At 40.5% G+C, this 21,972-nt stretch overlaps 1 protein-coding gene across 2 annotated transcripts in view; it reads right to left on the reverse strand.

The window, feature by feature from the left end:
• Psd3 (pleckstrin and Sec7 domain containing 3) overlaps positions 1-21,972 on the reverse strand; it is a 500,607-nt gene that overhangs the window by 130,838 nt on the left and 347,797 nt on the right. Inside the window, exon 1 of one of the 2 annotated variants that reach the window (XM_005373613.2) lies at positions 11,542-11,902. The exons of the other annotated variant lie outside the window; for it this stretch is intronic. Coding sequence (XP_005373670.1) covers positions 11,542-11,700 — 159 coding nt within the window. The 5' untranslated portion in view covers positions 11,701-11,902. Of the gene's footprint in view, positions 1-11,541; positions 11,903-21,972 lie in introns of those variants that run through there. 2 annotated transcript variants of the gene reach the window in all.

Consider the following 21,972-nt stretch of genomic DNA (forward strand, 5'->3'; position numbering starts at 1 on the left):
AAAATAAAATAAAATAAAATAGAATAAAGAAAGAAAGATGCAAAACAATTCATAGAGTATCTTTCCATTGGGTGGGGAAAAACTGAGTGTGTGGCAATATGTGTAATCCTTAGAGTCTGAGAACTTGGAAAAGGTTTATGCAGTTATATTCTTAGTGAAAACCTCCATCCTTAAATGATTAAATGATTACCTTCCAAAGCACTTCTTAGCATGTCTAACTGTTCTCTAGTGTGTGTATTCTCTGACCGTGAGACCAAGATATATTGCGTTATTTCCTGATTTTGTTTTTAATTCTTATGCCCTGATCCTCTGCAAGTCTTACTGATTTGCTAAAAATTGTCTAGACTTGGATAGCTAATCCACATAATGAAAAATATAACCATAACCTGTATTTTCAAAGACAATGGATTATACTTGCAATAATCTGTTAGAACATTCCATTGATAAAATTTATTTTTTTTTTTTTTTTAGTTTTCTACTTCTTTTCTTTTTTGAGATAGTGTCTCATTGTATCTCTCTGGCTGGCTTTGAACTCGTAGTGATCTGCAGTGATCCTCCTGCCTCAGCTTCCCAGGTGCTGGAATTACAGGTGTGCACCACCATGTCTGCCTAATGAGACTTAATTGTGGACAAGTAGCAGATGGGTGCCAGAAAAAAGAATACTTTAGAATGTGAGAACATAAGGAAAACATAAATTTCAAATGGCTTTTTAAGTAACAAGCAGGACATTTAAATACCTGAGAAAAATGGTGAATATTACTTAATGATTATGAACACAATGATGATAAAGTTAATGTGCACAATCAAAACACTACCTGCTGCATAACAAGCCAGGTCTTCTTTAATAAATGGCTGATATAGTTAAAAAAAAGTCCCCAGGACTCTGACATTTAGAAAGAACACCAGGTCTGGCATTTGTTCCCTGTCATTTTCGTGCATTAGGCAAAGCAATGAAGACAAATCAAATGGAAATAGATTTTATCCCAAACAATCAATACAGCCAAATTAAATCAATCTAGTGGACACTAGACTTTCACATTTTATAAACAAGAAAAATTTCAAGTGGCGTTTTAGGGAACTACACAGAATTGCCAGTTTTCTGTTTTGCTGGGAGGAAATAAATGTTTTTAAAAGAACAAAAACTATATTTTTTATCATTCCATCAAAATAAATAGTATAGGCAATCTCAGAATTTTAAAAAAAACTTTCTCAGGAAAGGGCTAGTCTTCCACTAACATTTCACTACACGTTAAAATCTCTGACAGCAATTAGCAACAGCACACAGTCTGTTCCCCAAACTGTTATCATACAAAGTCCTAGAAAAAATATATCTCTAATTTTCAAAAGGTATCTAGTAACTGCTGTGCTAAACATAAAGTTAATTAAAATGCACAAACTATTCCAGTCAATGAAAATTCAACTCACATATGTACCTTTGCATTCTGTTTATTCTTCTTCCTATTTATTTCAAAAATATTCCAGATAGTACATATACAGAGTCTTCTAAAAAATGTATACATGAGGAAAAGAAACACTTGCATAAATATTTTAATACTAAATTTATTGAGATCATGAGATCAATAGAAGTTATTTTTGACCTCTATAATTACAAGTGCTCAAAGAGGTGACCATGAGCTTCCAGACATTTACGGGTACAGTGAACTCTGAAATGTGTACCCATTTTTTTGGCGGACTCTGTATATCATTTACATAATTAAAATTACTAAAATGCACTCAATGAAAATAATCTGTAAATGTCACCTCTGATTCTTGCGGGCCAAGATAACATCTTTCAATTCCATTTTGATTTTTCTAATTTTAATTTGAACAACTGATCTACAACTGTAAAACTCTGAAAAAAAGGACATTTCTCTCTCACACACACACAACACACCCAACACACACACACATACATGCACACACACCCCCTAATCTACTCTGTCATTCTCCTTTCTCCCAATACTTCTGTTAAAATTATATCACAATCTAGAGGCTCATCAATTTTTAGGGCCTTCATTATGATGACTGTATAACTGATGGCTGAGTTACCTGAGCACTATGGAACATTTCCTTTTTTGTAAACTCTCTAGATTCCTCAAAATTAATCATTACATCATTTTGCTGTTTAGCTAGTTTTCTGTGAACCTATTTCTAATGCACCTACACACTCTCCCACACAACTATGAATCTTCCCTCCCCAGAGCCCCCCACACTGGTATTCCATGAGTGATCTTGGAATCCTCCATTCTCCCACTCCCATCTCAACTGCCTGGTTTCTGTCTCTTGCACAGCAGCAGTGGGGGGACTTTCTGTTCCCGTTCCTGGCATCTAGAGGAATCCCACTGTGTCTCTGCCACAAAGAAGGATAAACTTGATAAATTTTTAGGTGGGTGGATGCAGCTCCAGACAATAATCTGAAGTGAAATAAATCCAAAAAGTTTAATTATCACATTGGTTTTCTTGTGTGAGAGACCTGAAGTATAAATAAGGAGCAAAATGGAGGACAGGTATTCGGAAGTAGGAAAAACTTGTTCAAATGGGAAAGGGAATGGGAAATGGGAAGAAGGTGGGGAGGAACAGAAAAGAGATTTAAAGAAAAAAATAGATGAACTGAAGGAAAAAAATAATAGCAGGAGAGCTTTTGTAAATGGGGAAGGGAAAGGGACAAGAAAAAAAAAAAAGAATTAAGATTAGTTACGCCTGTGTACAAATCCCCCAAGATGAATGTACTGCAAACATGTACCAGTACAAAACAAATATGAAAAATAAAATAAAATCCTGTTACAGCCAGAAAAACAATTGCCTGTTTGCTGGATACCAGGTCTTTTACTTCTTCTAGTAACAGAGAAAAAAAGTTTATGAGGGGAGAGAAAAGAGTCTTCCTTCAGGAAACGGTCACATTTTTTCACTTAGTCCTACCTTTTTCAACACAGGGATCTCACTGCAGGCCTTCACTGAGCCTGATCTCTAAGCCCAAAGCCTCTGGTTAAATTAACATAAAAAAGGAGTAGAAAATGGCAGTGATGGGGACTGACATGGGGCCACACAAAGTAGGGCAGGGCACCTACCTAATCTACCTACCCCCTATGTTAGAGGCCTGGAAGGGATTCCCTTGCTCTGACCCACTCTCAGAAGTAGCCAGTTCCTATTGCCAGGTCTTTCCTGTGCTCCAGTGGGGGTCCAACAGTCTGTTGCTTTGCTTGATGTCTAGGTCGCAGGCACCTGCCTGTCAGCTTTCTCTGCAATGCTATAATCCTTAACAAGCCAATCTGATTTCCGTCTTTCAAATTTTGCTGACATCTTTTTTTTTTTTTTGAGACAGGGTCTCCCTGTGCAGTTCAGGCTGGCCTTGAGCTCACTTTGCAGCCGAGGCTGATCTTGAACTAGCAAAGATCCTCTTGCCTCAGCCTCCCTTGTGCTGGGATTATAGGCATGCACCACCACACCTGGCTTTGTTGACATCTTGAGGGGATCCTCTTATTTGCTGTGTCCCTGAAGATCCACTATCATTCTGAAAATCGTTATTTGCACAGAGCATATAAATGCTTATTGTTTCCTTAAACTCTCATTTTAAGAGGTAAATATTTGCTATTCATGAATACCATTTAACCGTGGTCTAAGAGGAATTGGTAAGGCATGCAAAAGGCCCCTCAAAACAATGTGCAGTCAGAAGAGTATTCTGGAAATCCTTTCCAGAATTTTACCTGTTTTTAAGAAAGTGTACTAGGAAGAGAAGTATCATAAATCAGTATGAATTAGCCAGTATTTTGTTTCTCACAGTGATATAAAAGATCTTCTCCAAAATACTTCCTATGTTTGCTTCACTGTTAGTCTAGTCTAAGACCCCAACCCTTCAGGCTTACTTATGTTAGGAGATCTTATGTTAGCAGAAAACTAGTAAAAAGCTCAATAGGAATAAATTTCCTTGTCATAAAATGCTGGGGCTCTTAAGACCTAGAGAAGGTCTTAATGCTTACTGTAAATACCAGGGCATTCACAGTGGACTTCTCAGTCGTAGAGCTGAAGCTGATTCCAGTAAATTGCACCTGAATACAAGAAGGATATTAGCTTGTCCGGGATAGTTATATAATCTCATTTGACTTACTGACATCAAACAAGCACTGGGCTCATGAGATCTGAATCTGATAGTAATGAATCCACTGCAGGCTACAACCAATAGCATGTCATGGGAAAAGCCAGGCTGGGAATAAAGGGACTCAGCCTGTAGTCCCCTCATAAAAGTTTTGACATAAAACATTCCATGGCATCTACCCAGAGAAACAAATTTCAGGTATAGTAAATAGGCATAGTAAACATTACATCATCAGAACGTGGCACACGTTTTTAAATTTATTCTTAATTTATTTTATTAGTATATGGTTCAGATACACAGTAAATCCAGTCATCATGGGGGATCCAGAACATATACACGTCACATCCCCTTCTGTTCCCATCTCTCTCCACCCATAGACCCCTCCCTAGCCTTTCCAAGAAGCAGCTCTTTGATTCATAGATTCTTTGCATTGCTTTCCTACTCTCAATGTCATTAATTTCTGCTCTGATTTTGTAATTTCTTTCAATTAGTTTTGAATTTGAATTGTTCTTGTCTTTCTAGGACCTTGAGATGCACTGTTAGGCCACTTATTTAGGGTCACTCTATTCTTTTTATGTATTCATTTATGGTTATAAATTTTCCTCTTAAAAATACTTTCATTGTATCCCTTAGAGTGGATGCGTTATGCTTCCATTGTCATTTGATTCTAAGAATTTTTTAAAAAATTTCTTCCCTGATTTCTTCTGTAATTCACTGATTATTCAATATTGTATTATTTACTCTCCACGTGTTCATGCAGTTTCTGTGGCTTTTTTTCCTGTTGGTTTCTAGCCTCTTTCCATTATGGTTTGATAGCATTCAGGAGACCATTTCGAATTTTTTGTATTTACTGAAGCAGGTGTTACTGCCCATAGGAATGGCTAACCTTTTTAGAGTTGTTTTTTTTTTTTTTTTTTTTGGTTTTTCTCCGGTACCGGGAACCGAACTCACGACCTTGTGCTTGCCAGGCAGGCGCTTTGCCGCTGAGCTAAATCCCCAGCCCCTTAGAGTTTTCACTGATAATGAGCAGCCTGCTGAGGCATGTGTGCCTTAGGTTTGCCACGACTCGGTCTAACACACGGTCTATTTTGGAAAAAGTTCCAATTGCTGTTGAGAAAAATGTGCATTTTGTTGTTGGATGAAACACTTCATAGATATCTGTTATACCCATTGTTCAGTGGCGTGGTTTAACTGATGTTTTCATCAATTATTTTTTATCTGGTTGACCTGTCTAATTGCAACAGTGAAGTACTGAAATCCCCCAATGTGATTGCATTAGTTCCTGTCTGTCATTTCCACTCTAATGGTGTTTATTTTATGCAGTTGGGTGCACTGATATTTAAGGCCTAGATATTTACAACTGTTACCCATTCCTGTCAAATTGTTTCCTTTACTAGTACGCAGTGGCCGATCCTTTTAGACGTGAGTCTGCTGTGTCTGAACATAAGACAGTTATTCCTACGTGTTTGGGGGCTCCAGTTCACTGGAGTATTATTTTACTTTCATCAGTTGGATTTTAAAAAATTAATGAAACAGGATCTGCTTGGATGATAAGGCAAAACTGCAAACTCTTAATTAACATTAAAAATGGAACAGCAATCTCATGATAAAATACCGAGGAGGAAGCCATTCTGCTCAGCTACTCATGGTTTCTGTATCATTATGAATGAGTATATAAGGAACTTTTTCTAAAAGCTTCCATTAAAACCTGAGATGAATACAATCCCTCAGTTTTACACCAGGCATAATCTAACAACAGGTTGCATTAAATGAAGGCATATCCTGGAAAACACAAAGCAGATAATCATCATATGTTTTCTTACTTCTCTCCCTGATCTTCAAGAATGACTTTTAAAAACAAGTATTTTTTGCCTCTTCACTTCTACGAATATTTCTTAGATTTTTCTTTTACTTTTCTCTTGATTCTGACAAGGGTATTAACACCAGCTTACCAGGCATGGGAGCCCGGACCATCATTTTCTTTAAGCGTTCAAATATTGTATTGAAATTCTGGACATCCTCACAGAAAGAACATGCGCAGAGTTTACAGTAAGGGGAGCAGAGTAAGCATTGGTAGTTATCTTAGAAACACTCCAACCAAGCCCAGTACCCCTTATACCTTACTCAAGGGAAAAGGAGATGTGATGGAGGAGATCTGCTGTTAATTATCTTCAATGGTCAACAAATGTCACCCCACCAGAAGCATGACTGTTCAACATTCCCTCCTAAATAATCATTTGGACAGCCTTTTAAAAGTGGTGCTCACTTGTATGAAAGTACGTGTAGAATATGATAAATTCACAGAAACAACCTGGGGAGAGGGGAGGTGTAAGAATTAAGGGGGAGCTTAAGCAAGCCAACAATACAAACCAAGACACTCTGCTAGCTTTGGCAATTGAAACCTAAACCCAAAGGTAGGAAAAACTTTTATTCTGGGCCAAGTCTGACTCAAGTCTTAAGGGTCATGTAGAGCTATTGATAATGACAGTTTGAAGAACTAGCTTTCAGAAGCAACCAGATCCCTCTTAAGATTCCCCCCTTCCCCAGGGTAAGAATCACATTAAGATATCAGGATGTGTTAGTCTGGCACAATGATAGCAGTAGGAAAAGCATAACTTCCCGGAACACAAGAAGTGTGGTGTAAAGACAGTGGAGCCAATTTAGGAAAGTAGAGGTAAATTTGTCTTTTTCTTTGCACTACCAGACTTGCTTTGTAAACAACATCTTCTCTCTGATTCTCCTTCACGCCAGGATATAACTAGTGTCCAGAGATATTCTTGATGTGCTAGCCCAATAGTTTCCAGAGTGTCCCTCTGAAAGGATTCCACTAACAGATGAATCTGTGAGGCTAAAAGATGTTCTACTTCAATTTTAGAATTGAAAAATATATAAATGCATTTGTAAGAAAAAGCTCAAAGGATAAAGTATTTTCTCCATATTCCATGAGTGATACATTTTTAAACAGGCGGATATGAATGACCCAGTTGATGGGAATTTCCTTCCTAAGCTCTAGACTTAGTCTGAAGAACAAAAATGATCTAGGAAAGAGTGACATCATTCTGCAAACCTCCCACTAAACCTTCAGGTTGCACAGGGGCATTGTAAAGATTTCTTCAGGTTCTTTTGTGTATTGATTTGACTCACAGGGGAAAAGTGATTAGCATTTACCTAACAATGCTAAAGAAATAGCAAGTAAAGCTTTTGCAGAATAGAAAGAATAGAGTTGATGGTGCCTTTCAACATTATTGCACCATGTTTTAGAAAGCAATGAATTATGCGCTCCCAACGCAGTGTTTTCTGGCAAAGTACTTCCATTTTTCTTTCTGAGGTGTGCGGTTAACATCTAGTACAAGGAGTTTATTCTCAATCCATATAAAAGTCACTTTCCTTGACTCTAACTTGGTCTTCAGTTCTCTTTAATAGAGGAAATACCCTACTCACCTTCCCAATATTACAAAAAATTGCTCAGGAGTAAGATCATTTTCTCAGTTCCTGTGATTTACACATGAGTCTCAGGGAGTAGTAACTTGCCTAGGTGAACATTTCTACTACTTAAGCAAAATCTAGGCCGGCCTTGAGGGGCATCGTGGCCCAGAAAGTAGACAGCTAATGTCCCCACTATGTATGTACTATGTAAAGTGTCAACAGCTTTACTGAAGTTTCTAATATTTCACTACTCAAGAAACTGATTTATTTGGTATATTACTAAACAGCTTTAAATGGTTTATGTGAATCCACAGCATCATTAACTAGAAGTTATAATTATTTAATCTCTTGCCTTATACTATTCCTCAAAAGGACGTCTCAAGGATCAACCAGGCATGTTATTTGTACCCTAATAGAAAGAAACAGAAGCATTGGGTTGAGATTTCTTCCCATCTAAGTACCTGGCAATATATGGGAAAGGGGGAAAAAAAAAAAGGAAAGGAAAGGCAGTACCCACATGAATTTTTACAGATTTGCGTTTTAAGCCTTACTGAAGTTAAAAACTAAATAATACCAGAATACTTTTTGAGATATAATTCAGAGAAAAACTTAGAAATATTTGGCAGAACTAAGGCTTAAATCAGCATGCTTTGGGCTGAGGAGGTAGCTGAGTGGTAGAGCACTTGCTTAGTATACGTGAAGCACTGGGTTTGGTCCTTAGCATAGTAAAAAGAAAGAAAAAATGTCAACAAGTTCTTATACTATGCATCCTAAATTCTGGAGTATCCTACTTTTAAGAAATTGATGCCAAAACGTTAGTTCTGTCAGAGGCAGAGCAACCCGCTGGGCTGGACTGCAGGAAGATCTGCACTGCCCCCTCCTGGCCAGGAGGCTCACTGATAACTCTTCCAATACCAAATACTAACTGATAAATGGTAGAAGTCAAAAGTTAGAAATAATGCACTTTAATAATGAATATTAGTCTCCACAAAATGCATACTCTTCCAAAATATATGAATATATTTTTGTCCTTTGCATTTTATCTGTTTCAGAATTGGATATAAGCAATGGGCAATGTTATCTAGAAAAGGACAAAGCCACACTCTCGTCAAAGGAAAGAGTAGGAGTTAAACTACTTTAAAGGGAAAAAGAAGAGTCATGTGGAAAAGCAAATTTTAAAGACAGTATCACACAGAAGCTGGGTCTTAGTGGGTTAAATAATACTCTTCAGGCTGTCAATATAGGGCACAAAAAATTAGAAAACTCAATTTTCTTCATTACGGTGATTAGATTGAAGAAAGCTTTTAAGATATTTCACTAAAATTAAAGACAAGGAATATCTAATCTTTTCAGGAGTCCTTTAACATTTACTTCAAATGAAGAATAAAAATGAAGAAACCAGATAAAAAGGGAGGACAAATGAGTCAATGTTTAAATAAAACATTTTGGGTTTAACGGCCAGCAAAATAAAGAAAAAAAATCAGAGTAAAAGTTTTCATGGAATACATAACATACTATAATTCCAATGTTCTAAAAAAGAAGAAATGATTATTACACCTGTTCTACAAAGATGCAGAGTTCTAGAGATAGAGAATTAAATCCCACAAGCATATCATGCACTAATGGAGCCTTATCATTTTTAATGGGGGGAAGGGTGGGTAGTCTGAGGGCAGAGGGAGTAAAATTTCTTTTAATCATCAGATTAGACAGCTTGTACTTTTCAGTGAAGAACCAGATAATAAAAGTGTTATTTATATGATAAATGGGAGGAAACACTGACTTTAAATACCAAAAAAGTACTACTAGATATAAGTAGGGCAAATGAGAATTCTGATTATTCACACTTGAGGTAATATATGCACACTGTGGGTAAGAGTATGGATTGTCCCATATTTACACATATCTGTAGTATTGTTCCATTCACTAATTTAGGACATAAACCTATATGTTATTCATTTAGAATCTAAAAATGGCTCGTAAGTGGTTAAGTTCAATCTACGAAATTTTCTTTTCTGATGATTTTTCTATTACCTGTCTCTAGTAATTCATTTTAACCAGCCCAGCTAACTGGCCACTACTTTTGACATTTTATTTAAAAAACTACATAATCCTAGAAGAACATCTACTATGAGCAGGTAGCAGCTTGGATATATTGTTGAATACACACCACAGAACTTAGACTCTACCTATGCCTCAAAATATATTTTTTTAAATGGACTATAACCTCCAAAGTATCATGTGATGGCATCTCGACTACGGGTCTGCCAGGAGCCTTTTCCACTACTGACTCCTTACAAGGTTTGCATTATGTTTTTAAAAATCTGCTTGGCCTTCTCTTGCATAGATATGTATCAAACCGGAGTGCCTGAACAGTGTGACAAACACAGGACACAGAAAATCTGGGCCAGCTTCAGCGTGACACTATGTACCCTAATTTTGGCCAAACGCACTCACATTAAAATGTCTGAATTATCGTCAGGATGGGTGGTGGGAACATAATATGTTAATGACCTTTTATTTCTCATGGCTTTTGACTGTATGCTATGGGTATAATACATATTAAGGTATATGAAAGAAAATCCAGGAATGCTAATTAATGCTCTTTGCAGGAGCCAATTTTATAGCCACGTTGCAAATCGCACGCATGCCTAGACATATTTATTTATCTGACACTGTCATAAACCTCTGAGTCTAACCCAGCAGGAGACCACAGTCATTATATCACAGGAGATCTCACAATAGTTAGCCAGGAACCTGTACACTCCATCCAGGTCACATTAGAAGACTGTAGAGACACATGTTTCTTCCTAATACTACAGTTTAAAAAAAAAAAAAACTGAGGAGGAAAAAACCACGTCTAAAAACTTACTGGAGGCAAACAATTCGCTAACGCTTCATGGGGTGAGACTTCACTATATCACAGTCTAAGGGGATGGATGGAAAATCAACACGTTTCTAAACCCCTCCCCCACCACATTTTGAGGGGAACCTGTTATTACCAAAGTCTTTCCAGAACGTAATGTCACAGAAGGAAGTAGCCTGGGAGGGGGCAGGAGAGGCGCCACGGTGGGAAGTGTGTGTGGGGGGTGGTTAAAGGCAGGTGTCACTCTGTGGGTTTGGACAGAGCCTACGAGAAGGTGGAAAGGACCCTGAGCTCCACCTCCTGAAGCTTGTTCTGCACATTTTTAAGCTTCTGAGTCTGTTATAATCAGCCACATCTCCAGCCCTAGAGTTCTGTGAGCCTATGATTCCATTATTCCATTTTTAAACCTGTGGAGTGGGAGTGTTTCTGAGTACCCTGCTCACACAGATGGCGGTGGGAAGAATCTCAAGAATATGTTGCATGTAGTAAATGCCCACTTCACTACGTAATCACTCCCTTTGCATTGCATATGAACATAGATTTTATTATCCCAAAGACAGCCACAAGAACACAAGTGGCTTAATGGCAGCATGGCACCAGTACATATGTGTGGGAAGAACATGAAAGAAGACATTTCTCCTAATTACACATGCCTCAGGCCAGACCCGACAAGAAAGCACTATAACAGGACCAGGTCACAACTGAACCTCAGTTCCACATATTGAGGGACAGGGAGACTGGGAAAGGGATGGCCAGGAACTCACTGAAAGATAAAATCATACACAACATCTCTCTATTCCCGATGTTCTAAAAATATGCTCTACTGAAACCCCGTTTGTCAAAGCAATTTCTGAGGCTAAAAATGAGATCAAGGTGCCAACCACCAGTTTCCCACAGTCGCCTCAGTTAGAACACTGCTTCGACCCCTCTCTCCCACAAACCGGCTCTGTGCAAGGCTGGCCCATCCACAGTCACCTCTGTACCTGGAGTTCAGGTCCCATCCCTCTCACTGAAGCTCACCTGTCCTCTAGAGCCATTTTATACTCCCTGCTACTTTCTCAGTCTGTCACGGCACAGTAGAGAGACCCTGGCAGAGACTATCAAATTCTGTGATCCCACCATACAATAGTCAATAATGTTTAACGTGGCATTTCTTTACCTTGGTCTCCTTAGCAGAAAACTCCGAGGAGTTGGAAATTTTCATAGACTTTGACCGGTGGGACTGCCGCCGGATAGAATCCTCCCGGGAGTATTTCACAGAACCTGAAGTCCTCACCCGTACCTTGCTGGCACTCTGCACACTATTCACGCCAATCATTTTGCAGGTCCACTAGGGAAGGGGTTTGGAGAAATAAAAAGGCACTTTCCACCCGTCACAAGGCTCTCACGCTGGAGGAAGTCTGCCGGGTTGTGCCTGAGCAGCTCCTGAGTGCCGTGATCTGTCTTAGCTTCAGAAGCACCAGGCTGCCTCCCCCAGCATCTTCAACTACCCTGTTTGCAGCGAGTCTGATCGTTCCAAGCACGGCTCACGTCACTGGCTGCAAAGAGGAAAAAAAAAAAAAATCCAATCCCTCCCCTGCTACTCGTCTCTCTTCTACACACACACACACACACACACACACACACACACACACACATTCACACACTGGAACAAATGGCAATTGGCCAGGCAAGCAATTCATTAACATTCCAAATAGCAACACCATTTCTCTTGTGATATTGTGCAGTAAGCTCATTAATGTCAACAACAAAATACAGATACCACAAATAAAAGTCGCAATCTGTAAGGCATCGTGTGGGGTGGAAACGGAGCTGAATTTCCAAAAGAGGGGGCAAAAAAAAAAAAATCACTGGCGGATGTCAAAAGGCTCAATCAATTACAGGCTAGTGAAAGGATGGTACCACAAAGCCATCTCGGTAATCAATAATTTTCCTTTCTTTCTTACTTATGGCCATAGGCCGTTTAAAAGCAATTCAAACTGCACTGCTATTCTGAAGAATGAAATGTTTCTTATGACCTTAGACTACTACAGCCAGATTTTTTTAAACAGGAACTGCTAGCTTCCACAGCAAACGGAGAAGAAAAATGTTAGCTACTTTCTAAACATACTGAAAAGTGAAGGGAAAATAATTGGGGGTTAGCGCGTGGTAACTTTAAATACAGCTCCGAGTGAAATCAATAAAGCCAACCGAGATCAATAAGGAGCAAGCTTTTCCAAGAGGAATAAATGCTCTGTCGGTGTGTACAGCAGCATGCAACCTTCTGAGTTAAGAATTACAACCTGGGCCTTGTTAGGGAACAAGATAGTTTTAGTTTCTGCCACGTGAAGTTTTTGAACATGGTAAGATTGCAATGCTTTTCTTGTCTGGGAACCCAGAGGGAGAGGATCAGCTACATAATCCCTTTAGGTAAAGGAGAGTTTTGTGTTAATGTAAACAACAAAAATACACACTTCAAAATCCATTCTGGGATGGAAGTACTGCCTCACCCCACAGCACTCCTCTAATCTGAACTTCCCCCTGATTACTCAGGATTGTATAGTTTGTATCATATATGGCCAAGAAGGGATGTTCCTGAGTACTGTTTAAGGCATCCAGGCAAAGGTGGTGCTAGTGCTGAGCTCTGGGGTGTGTTTCTCCTGCCCTCCTTAGACCTCTTCCAGCGCCCATCTCTTCTCTGAAGCATTGGAAGTGAGGCTTCACCTGTCCTATAGTTAAGACAGACACTGACTCATTTTGGTAGAATTCTGTCTAAACTAGCATTTTTTTTTTTTTTTTTTTTTTTTGGTTTTTCTCTGGTACCGGGAACCAAACTCACGACCTTGTGCTTGCCAGGCAGGCGCTTTTGCCCTAAGCTAAATCCCCAACCCCAACTAAATCCCCAGCCCCTAAACTAGTAATACATAGAGATTTTGGAAGATCCTGGGGCTTTCTCCTGTCTTTTGAGGCACACTTTCTCTCTTCTCAAGTAACTGAAGCTGCTAACTGCGTGTCATTTAAAATTAAAGAAACAAAAAACAAAAACCATCAGATTCTGGTGTGACTTTATGCTGTACAGACCATGTTTCAAAGACCTGAAAATCAGTGCGTAATAACGTTGATAGCTTAGGATGTACACAACTCTAACCAAAGTATATGACTATTATATAGGCAAAAAATATCTGTTTAACCAAAATAAGCCTGTGGTAAAACCATAAAGGAACTGGCAAGCAGATCTAAAATGAAAATTCACAAAGTACCCTGTAAATCACACGAGCGCGTACCTCAGTGTAGTTTTAAAAGAAACACATCCTTTGCATATTTGTCAGTCACCATAAGGAAGAAGTAGAGTATGTCTACTAATGAGCTTAATTTTCTTTTTTCTTCATTAAAATGGACAAACAAGAATAAAAGCCACATGTACCCATTACAAGGAAGTGGAATCTGAGACACAAATTCATTTCTGTTGAGGTCTGGCAGAAATGTACTCCTGTTTACCTAATGGCTTACCAAATGGCGTAACCTCTGACCTATCACTCCTACTAATCTCTGTCATCTGTTGAACCTCAGAACTGTACGGAAGTAACATGAATTTCAACTTGATTGCGTGTGGCAGACTGTGGGGTCGTGGTAGCCCCCAGCACCGGGGAGAAGAGTCAGTAGGACTGAGTCAGGACTCAAATTTCCATCCCATGCTATACACCACAGCACGGCTGTTTGTGCTGCCCTTTCCTTTTTAAACGTGTAATGAGCCTCTCTGCAAGTCAGAAAGAAAAAGCCTTACCTGTCCTTGCTCTGTATTCTGTTTTAGAGCACACACCTCTAATATGGGCAGAGTGAAAAGAATCACTGCAATACCCATGGAAGTCTAAACATAGACTGCAGATGATGCCTACAAGATCCCCTGAGTGTGGCCCCCGCAGATAACTGAGAGTCTGGCAGGACTCCCAGCACTCAGGGCCCTTGGGACTCTGGCCTCATCCTCCTGACCCAAACCTAGTCCCACCGAGTCCCACTTCTAGTGTCTCCTGCAGGTAGGCTCGGGTTTTCACCCCAGGCTAGCGTGTTGCACTGTAGTTTGCACTCAGGCCATGCATGGGTCACAAGCTTTTCCCCTTGCGGAAGCTCTCCCGAATGATCTCTCCCTTGCTGGGCTCTTGCTGTACCTCGACTGCTCCCACCCTGATTTTCCCCAGGTAAGTGGCTTCCTATCATTCAGTTGTCAGCTGCAATGTTATGTTTTCAGAGGGATTTCCTTCAGGTCATTTCCCCTAAACAGCCCCCACCTTCCATCCTAGTTGTTCTCCACCTCAATCTACTTTTTCCTGCTCTTCAGGACACTCGTTGCTGTCTAAAATCATCTGCATCCCACAGCTTGCCTCTGGGCCTGGTGGCAAGTAGGAGCTCAGCGACTACCTAAGGAATAAACAAGCTTCTGAAATACAAAATAAATCTCCGCTTTCTGTCAGATTTCAGTCATTAAACTTTCTTTCAAACAATATTTTGCAGATTTGTTTTTCTGAGAAAGAAATATGGTAAATAATAGTGCATTCTTTCACTAACCAAAGAGCATGCAATAAAATTTAAGTATCCTTTGCCTGCTGGCTGCTCAGCCCCTCTGCCCAGAAACAAGAACTAGTACTGGTTTTATACACATCCTTCTAGAGCAAATCCATCCATATACGACACACATGCCAGTCCATTTTCTTCTTAGGGGAAATAAATGGAAGGTTATGTACTGGGCACAAAGCATGTCCTTGTTATTTTTCCTTAACTTTCTCCTGTAATTTTGATTTAATATGCTGGTCACTTTCCTTATTATGGGCAATAAATGGAAAATATATATTCTTACTGCGTTGGCCTCCCTAACCCCTTGTCACAGAGATAATTCCACATCACTACACATCTAAACCTACCTCACTCTTTTTTTTGGGGGGGGTCGTCTTTTTGTGACAGGGTTTTACTATGCAGTTCGGGCTGGTCGTGAACTCACTTTGTAGCCTGGGCTGGCCTTCAGCTTGCAGCAATCCTCCTGCCACTGCCTCCCTCCCAAGTCCCTCCCACCTACCTCACTCCCACTTATATGAACGTGGATGTGGGTGTATTACATTTCACCAGGATCATACTGTTGGACATTTAGGCCGCAGCCTTTTGCTATGATAAATAATGATGTTATGAATATGCCTAGTTACAGCTGGTGTCTAGATGTCCTCCCAAAGCCCCATGCACTCACAGATGGGGCTTTTCAGTGGTGGCTGGATCTAGAGTGTGTGAGGCTGGGATTAAGTGTGTGATACTGGGATCAAGCATATGTGATTACTAAATTAATCCACTGATTGGTTTGGCATAGTTCTGGGAGTAGATAATGGGAAGGCCGTCCCTGGACATAATATAAGGGACAGAGAGAAGGTTCCTGGGGTTGCTTGCTGCTTGCTGCTGCTGCTTCTTCCCTACTTTGCTGGCTTTTGCCCACCATGACCTTTTTCTCCTCTGTGATGCTCCTTTGTGATGCCCCTCTTCCATGCCACATGACTTAGAGCTAGCCCACTCTGAAATGAAGCCACTACAAACTGAGCTAAATAAACCTTTTCTCCTTTAATCTTGGGTGTTGGGTATTTTGTCTCAGCAATGAGAAAAGTAACTAAGACACCTACAGGATATCATACCTTAAACAAAATGTAAACAATATAGTTTTCTAACAAGCTTTATTTTTCTCCTTCTACATTTCCTTTCTACTGTCGCTAGTCTTGGTCTTAGGTACAAATGGGGTTCACAACTAGATGCAATATAAAGGAATCACCTTCAAAGATATATTGCATGGCCCTGTCCTGTCCCAGCTTGCTCGGAGATCTTGACCATTTCTAGCCATTTGCCAGCCTGTGCAGGAAACCTGTTTCTTATAAAATAAACTCAGGCCTCCTGGAGAGCAGCAGCTGTTTAAAAGCACAAAATAACTTTCGATAAAAGCTTCAGCAGTAAACAAAGGTGACTTCCATATTAAATCAAAATTGGAAAAGAAATTTAACAAGGCAAACTATTTAGCTTTTAGGCTATAAGTTGTTATTTCAACCTTCCGGTACTTTCTCTGATTGAGGACACTGTTTTATTACACAAGGCCTAAAAGTCTTCTAAAAAGAGTCCTATCTAATGGCCAATAGAAAAACTTTCCTTACACTTCTATCAAAAAGAATTCCAGATAGGATAATTCAACTTAATACATCTTGATTTTCTGCCTACTAGGAACCAGGTGCTGGGGATATAGAGCACTCACACAATCTGCTCCCTAACTTTGAGCACCCCATGTTCATTTGAGGGTGGAGTGAACAGAAAATTCTGTTGGCATAATTCTAATGGTGACTACTTTCAGAGTATCAGTAGAAAGGCTTGCAGACCCCAAATGAGAGAGGTAGTGAACAACGAAGGCATCTAGGCAGATATTTGCTTCCTCTTCTTAGAAAAAAAAAAAAAAATGCCATGAAACCATTAGCAAAACCAAACAACAAACACCCCTAATGATTCAGTCATGGACTCTGGAGAGAAGGCAAGCAGAAATAAATTATAAACACAATTGTCCAGAGGTCTAAAATAATTGAAGGGGTGAGAGAGAGACATGAAGTGTCACCTTTGAGATTTTGTGTTTGTGTTTTTGCTCTTGTTTTATTTTTTCCAAGAACACAATGGTGGTTGTAGCATTTAGCTAATTTAGAAGGCTCTGATCGCTTTCCCTTGGCTTCACAGACCACATGCGCTTGTATTGAAATAGAGTAAAGTGATAGGATGCTGATCTGGGAAGCAGGGGACAGGTGCTCACTGCAATTTTGCAGTCATGACTGTCACATGGCCCAAAATACTCTGCTGTTGCTGTCATAAAGGTGGTGAGGAATAATTCTTTTCTAGGCTACCCATCTGGACTTAGAGCTGAAAGAGGACTCAGGAATAACCACCCTCAATGGCTTTGTTTTGTAGATGAAGACTCCTGAGACATAGAAACAAAGTACTTGACCAGAATCTAGGATCGGTTTCCCAGTTTCCTATTGAGAACCCCCGCCCCGGCACACTAATTTCTTTTTGAAAGCTCAACACACATCTTTCCAACTTCCTTAAGGCTCGCAATGGTTGCCTCAAATGGAAAATTCAATGCTGGAAGGGTGACTCCAGAAATGAAATGGATCTGGCCACTGAGAGAATAACAACCGAAAGGAAACTTGAAAAACCAACTGTACCTCTAGTTTTTGGACTAGTGTTAAGGGCCCAGAGAAATGTATTCCAGCTTCTGGTCCTGGTGGTGGCAGGAGGAAGGTTTGCACCTCTCTCTTCTCCGACTGTTAACTCTTCTCCATAGAACAGTGTGATTGCAAACTAGCTGTCCTGTGGAGAACACTACTGACCACTACTGGTAAGAAGATATTCACACAAACAATACTTAAAAGAAAAACAGATAAAAGCTTACTCTATGCTTTACTTCTCCCTGCCTTCTTTCAGGTTAACCCAGCTGCTATGTCTTTAGTCTAGGACTCACTGTGAACTACACTGGATGGTGGGAACCCATCTTCCTCCAGCACTCCCTGCCTAGACCGGAGACGGCAAAACTTTCAGAGACCAAGTGCCCAGACTACATCCCCAAACCCACTTATTTATAGCAAAGTGCCAGCACCACAGGTTCACCTTCATGACCTAGGCCAAGATCCTGACCCTCAGATGGCCTAGTCAAATGAGGGCTGAGGTAAGCTCCTCTGTGTCAGACATCTGCATTAGAGTCCGCACGGAAGCTCCGCCTCCACACGGCTCTACTGTACCATTTTAATGGATAGACACATCCTTCTTCGCTAAATGGGCCTCAAACAGCTTCTCTCAGAACAGACACTTGGCCTATTGTGCCTGGTACCTGTGTGCTCTTAGGTCTTACGCCTCAGCCCTAGCTGAAGGTATCATCTACAAGTGCCTTGAGCCATCCCAGACAGAAAAGTGAAAAGGTTTGTCCAGCAGCGTGGCTGTGATTTCCTTTGTTCACAATGCATCATCTAGAACGCAAACCAGGTCATCTTTAATGAACCAGCACCACTTATCGTACTTGGCAGCTGGAAGTCAAATACGCTATCACCTGTTCAACCCATGAAGATGCATTGCTATCGCTAGCAGCCCTCAATCTTGCCTTGGAGCATCCCATGCTTTAGGTTCCATCTGTTCCTCAAACATACAAAGCAACAGGATGGGGGGAAACCTTTAAATAGAACCATCTTACACTTAAAATTAAATAACAGTCCTTGGGAGGGGGCACACCATAAGCGTGAAATAGTTCCAAGCCAAGATAAAAGAAATCCCCACATCAGCTTTCCTTCACGAAGCAAACCAGTCATGTTAAGGTATTTTAGACCATAGCACACATTAGATTTGCCACTGAGGCATACAGGAAGACTGCATGCACGTGTTCATACACACACCTCTGCTACATGAAATAGCTGCAGGCAGCTCAGGTCTTCAAACTATCACATGGCAACGAAACAAAACCATGTCTTGGAGTTACTAAGCCTTCTGCAGGGGGAGAGAAAGCAACCTGCCCTGTAAAACAGAAGCACTATAAATTCTCCATTGTGTTCTGCAAGAAAGTACTCTTGATTCTGCCCCAAAATAAATACAAAATGCAAATATAGAAATGACATTTCAAAGCTACAAAAGCTGTTCTTCCAGGTGAATAAGCCAATAATTTTATACGGGGTTGTAAATGCTGAGGAAATACTCTGTTTCGGACGCTAATCCAATAAATCCGTCAGTAATTTTCTCCTTATACCATTCACTGTCAATTCAACCAACACTATCTAAGTGCACAGCATCTTGAGGAAAGAAAATGAGCAGAGATCCTTGCCCTTGTAGGGCTGCACATCAGACACACATTATTTTCTAAGAAACAATGTCAATCAAAGTACATGACCCTACTTGCATTTTTTCCCCTAAAGGATTATTTGCACAGAGAGAGCACCACTTTTTGATGTCTCCTTTTTAATTATCAGAAAATCCTTCTAAAGCCGGGCATGGTGGCGCACCACTGTAATCCCAGCATTTGGGAGGCTGAGGCAGGAGGATTGCTGCGAGTTCAAGAACAACCTGGGCTACAAAGTGAGCTCCAGGCCAGTCTGAACTGCATAGAGAGACCCTGTCTCAAAAAGACAAAAAACAAGTCCTTCTAATCCCACTCACATTTCATTCTTTATCTATTTGCTTAATAGTTTCAGTCAGTTACTTATAAGTTTGTAGCAGTCAATAACTTCAAGCTATATTTAATTTCACAAAAATATACTACTCCATGCTATGTAAGAGTAATTGTAAGCTCTATAGCAGAAATGACAAAGCATCTGTTTAATTCTATTCAACATTTTGAGTTCCTTCATTTACTAAGTCAGGAACTAGAAATAGAGACTATTATGCAAAACAAGACGGAATCCTGTTCCCACTGAGCTTACACTGAGCTAAGACATTAATCAAGTAACCACTAATTAACAAATAATCAAATGGTCCCTCAAACGAATGTAACACAGTGACTGTCCCCACACTGTGGGAAGAAGCATTTGGTGCTCCAGGAGCGTCCTAACTTGGCCTGCCTTAAGGAAGTCTGGGAAGAATTCCCTAAGGGGATTAGAAGTGATGTTTGAGATGGGACCGGAAGGGTAAACAGGAAAAGAAAGGGACCAACAGTCTCCACAAAGGCCCTGCGATAGACGGATGAGAAGTGCGTAGGAATGACAGGTTGGATACCAGTGAGATCCAAAGAGGAAAGTGGCTGTGAAATATAAGCTTTATTAAAAATGACGGAGTAACAGAATCTGATTGGAATTCTCGGGTTACTGTTAATCCTTCTTTCTTCTACACACTGATATGGATTGCGGTGCCACATGAGCAGTCTCTCCTAAATGTACTAAGATGGTGCTGCTTATACATAAAGCAAACTCAAATGGTTCAACACGGATCTGTATTCAGGAAGCGTTCACTTGATCATGAACGCCACCACCGTGAAAACTGCGCCTACGTCCAGCTGACCATTAGCAACACAACAACTAGTAGCTGTAACTTCACAGAAGCAGCAGCTGTTATTAGTCACCAAGGAGTTACAGAAATTTGTTTTTTGTGTGTTTTTTTTGTTTTTTGGTTTTTCTCCAGTACCGGGAATTGAACTCACGACCTTGCACTTGCCAGGCAGGTGCTGTGCCGCTGAGCTAAATCCCCAGCCCCAGAAACTGTTACTTTTGCAGGCATTTTCTATATTCCTGACCTTTGGCTTTCACTTTCAAAAGGACAATAAGCCAGACAGCTTACATTGCATAGGTGTTATCTGAACACTTCAATCAGTAAGGGTGTCTCAAGAATTCTAACTAAAAAATAAAAACTGAATAAAGAAAGTTGAGGAAGAATTAAAATTGTACTTTGAATACCAAAGCTGTGTTCTGGGACACAGAACAGCTGTGTTCTGGATTCATTTCTAGGAGTAGAAGGTCTAGGCAAGAGTTTAGATCGGCACCAGCTCAGCCTCAAGGACACTCCTGAGGCACAGAGATAATAAACTTGTCAAACTGAGCCAGAGTACAGAACTGAGAGGACACAGGGCTATGTCAAATACACTTCTTCCTCCCTGCTGGTTGTGTGGCTGTTATGTCCCCCCATTAATGAGTCCCAAACATCTGTAGGATCTCCGTGCGCATTTACCCTTTAATCCTCTCTGTCCCTCCCATTTCAGTATGGCCCAGAACATAACTGTGGCTTTTACAAGGCTAGAAACAGACATGGTGGCGGTAAAGTGCAATGGCTATGAGTCAAACAGACCATTCTCACATCTGGCTTCATCACTGACTTGCCAGTGACTTCGCAGAAGTTACCTACATTCTCTAAATTTCAGTGAAAAACAGGGAAAACACGTTGCACTGGACATTGGTTGATGCGTGCCCTGTCCCTGTGAGCAGGTAGCAAAAATGTGAACATGTGAGCTAAACATGGCCTCTGGACGCTCCCAAGAATGACGGAGAATTCTGGTGACGGAATCAACAGCAAAGCATCTCTGGTGCAGCATGTTGGCAGATGCAACGATGCAAGGTCCAACCCACAAGGTTTCCACAGAAGGAAACGTGTTTTCCTTTGATGTCTGCCTCTCTTGGTTCAAGCTAATTTCCTATTGTGATTTTTTTTTTTTTTTTTTTTGAGACAGGGTCTTCCTATGCAGTTCAGGCTGGCCTTGAGCTCACTTTGTAGCCCAGGCTGGCCTCAAACTCACAGCAATCCTCTTGCCTCAGCCTCCCGAGTGCTGGGATTACAGACGTGCACCACCACGCCTGGCCCTATTATGATTTTCAAAGCAGCTGCTCCATCCATTTTGTGAACTACTTGGTAAGCCAATGACTTTCCATCATCTTCATCTTCTTTTTTTTTTTTTTTTTTTTTTGTAATAGCCAAGAATCCTGGCTACTAGAAATGATACTATGGGATTGTGGAGAGGAAGCAAACATGAAGCACTTAGCAGAACATCAGGTCGCCAGACATCTGTGACAGTAGGTAGTAGTGCTAGACCCTGTATAAAATATGGACAAGCCAGCAGTGTTTTGGAGGGGGGCAGTATTTGAACTCAGCA

This window comes from Chinchilla lanigera, unplaced genomic scaffold, assembly GCF_000276665.1.
Source record: "Chinchilla lanigera isolate Chin_1 unplaced genomic scaffold, ChiLan1.0 scaffold00002, whole genome shotgun sequence".
NCBI lineage: Eukaryota > Metazoa > Chordata > Mammalia > Rodentia > Chinchillidae > Chinchilla > Chinchilla lanigera.